The sequence below is a fragment of the Poromitra crassiceps genome, assembly GCF_964638095.1.
Source record: "Poromitra crassiceps genome assembly, contig: HAP1_SCAFFOLD_313, whole genome shotgun sequence".
NCBI lineage: Eukaryota > Metazoa > Chordata > Actinopteri > Beryciformes > Melamphaidae > Poromitra > Poromitra crassiceps.
Genome location: NW_028152089.1, coordinates 222,206 through 224,325, shown reverse-complemented (window position 1 = coordinate 224,325; position 2,120 = coordinate 222,206). Strand labels below are relative to the sequence as shown.

Genomic DNA, 2,120 nt, shown 5'->3' with positions numbered 1-2,120 from the left:
GACACCGGTGAACCAGAGGAACCTGAGGAGGAGTCAGGGCCATCCACGTCCCCCACATCCACAGCCTCTACTCCAGGGCCATCCACACCCTCTACTCCAGGGCCATCCACGGGCCCAAACCCACTGCCCGGGGGTTCTGGAACCACTCAAAAAAAAAAGGAAAAAATAAAGAATGACATTCCTGATTTTCTCAAAGAATATGGAGAAAGGCAGGAGAAGAGGCTGAGAGAGCTGGATGCGAGGGATGAAGAGAGGGAAAAGAAAAGGGAGGAGCAGCTGGACACCCTCATAGGAATATTTGGCAAGTTGGTAGAGAAGCACAAATAAAGTTATTTTTGTGCTCCTCTACCAACTTGCCAAATGTGTTTTTTATTTTGTTCATTTCATTTTGAGTATTCCAGCCCAATGGGTCTGTGTAATTTATGTTGTTTCAGTATTCCAGCCCAATGGGTCTGTGTAATTGATGTTATGTGAAAAACAAGAGACTTGAAATAAATGAACTTGCATCCATCTCATTGCTGTGTTCTTTAAATGGAGATCTACAGTATGACTATAGAAAGTTTGCTTTAAGCAGGAGTTGTGGGTCCAAAACAGGTTATTGAGTATCCAAAAACTTCACAGAATGCAGTGATGCGATTTAGAGCATTTATTCACACAAGTGAAATGGAAAATATTAACTGAAACAGGTCCAATAGTCAATGTGTAAAAGTAAAAAATAATGTATTAATTGAAACTAAACTCAGGGAAGCTCATTCAAATTTGGCTATAAATCAGGAACATAACAATTCTACTGGCATCAGACTCAAATCAGGTCAAAGCATAATCATGCTCCATCAGTCCACAATGACGCTGTTGGGGGGCTGAAATGTGGGCACACAGCCTGTCTCTGATGTGGTCCCCATTGGTCTCAGCCATGCCCTGGTGCTCTGCTGGAACTCGGTCATCAGGTTCCTCTGGCTGGAGATCTTCTTCCTCCATAACATCTCCATGAGAGAGGCAGATGTTGTGGAGGAATGCGCAGGCCAGGACAACCTCAGACACAAAGCTGGGCCTAACCTCCAGGGCCTTGAAGAGGGTTGCCCGCCATCGTGCCTTCATGATGCCAAATGTCCTCTCAATGATACAGCGGGCCCTGGCATGCTTCTTGTTAAAACGTTCCTGGATAACGCCTGCCAGTGGCCTCCTGAAGGGGGTGATGACAGTGATGGGCTGCTCAAGACAGGGGTAGCCTCCATCTCCCAAAAGAAAATAACCAGGTGGGGGGTAAAGGGATCTGAAATAAACAGGGCTGTTCCTTAATACCCTAGTATCGTGGGCAGACCCTGGAAATCCCACAAAAATATCTATAAATCTCCCAGTGGAGTCACAGATCCCCTGCAGCTGGATGGAGTAGGACCCCTTGTAATTATAGTAGCAGGCCTTGTTTAGCTTGGGTGGCTTTATTTTAATGTGGCAGCCATCTATGGCCCCCACAGCCTTGTTGAAGGCTTCATGCTGAGCAAGGTCTCCAAATCCAAGGCCAACTTCCGCCAAGGTGTTTGGGGTTGGGAAGAAGATGACCTTGGATCTGTTCTCCCGGATTTCCTTGGCAATCCGATGCACGAGCCTGTGGATGGTGGTTTTGGGGATGTCAAAGGCCCGTGCAGTGACCCTGTATGAGACCCCATGCGCCAGCCAGAACACAAACACTAGCACCTCCAAATTATGGCCCCAGCCATGATCCCTCTCCTAGGAGAGAATGGCAAGCAGCCCATTGAAGGCCTGCCGGGACAGCCTGAAGTCGGCCTTCATGTCCCTCTCCACGTCCATGTACACCCTCAGGACTGGTACCCGGGTGTTAATCCGCGTGTACGGTGTGCGCTGGAACGCCTAAATTGACAATGAAACATTACATTAATAGGGATTTCAGATTAGACACAAATATTATATCAGAGGAATGCAAGTAGTTATATTACACAATCCTAGTATAATCATCGATCATTTCTATTACAACGCCTAAATTGACAATGAAACATTACATTAATAGGGATTTCAGATTAGACACAAATATTATATCAGAGGAATGCAAGTAGTTATATTACACAATCCTAGTATAATCATCGATCATTTCTATTACAATT

General features: G+C 45.8%; 1 protein-coding gene across 1 annotated transcript in view; it reads right to left on the bottom strand.

Moving 5' to 3' along the window:
* Positions 1-753: 753 nt before the first annotated feature.
* The window catches only part of LOC310771029 (protein NLRC3-like), a 130,209-nt gene continuing 128,842 nt past the window's right edge, over positions 754-2,120 (bottom strand). Inside the window, exon 13 of the mRNA XM_083663711.1 lies at positions 754-1,869. Within this exon, the coding sequence (XP_083519837.1) occupies positions 1,838-1,869 (32 nt within the window). The 3' untranslated portion in view covers positions 754-1,837. The remainder of the gene's footprint in view (positions 1,870-2,120) is intronic.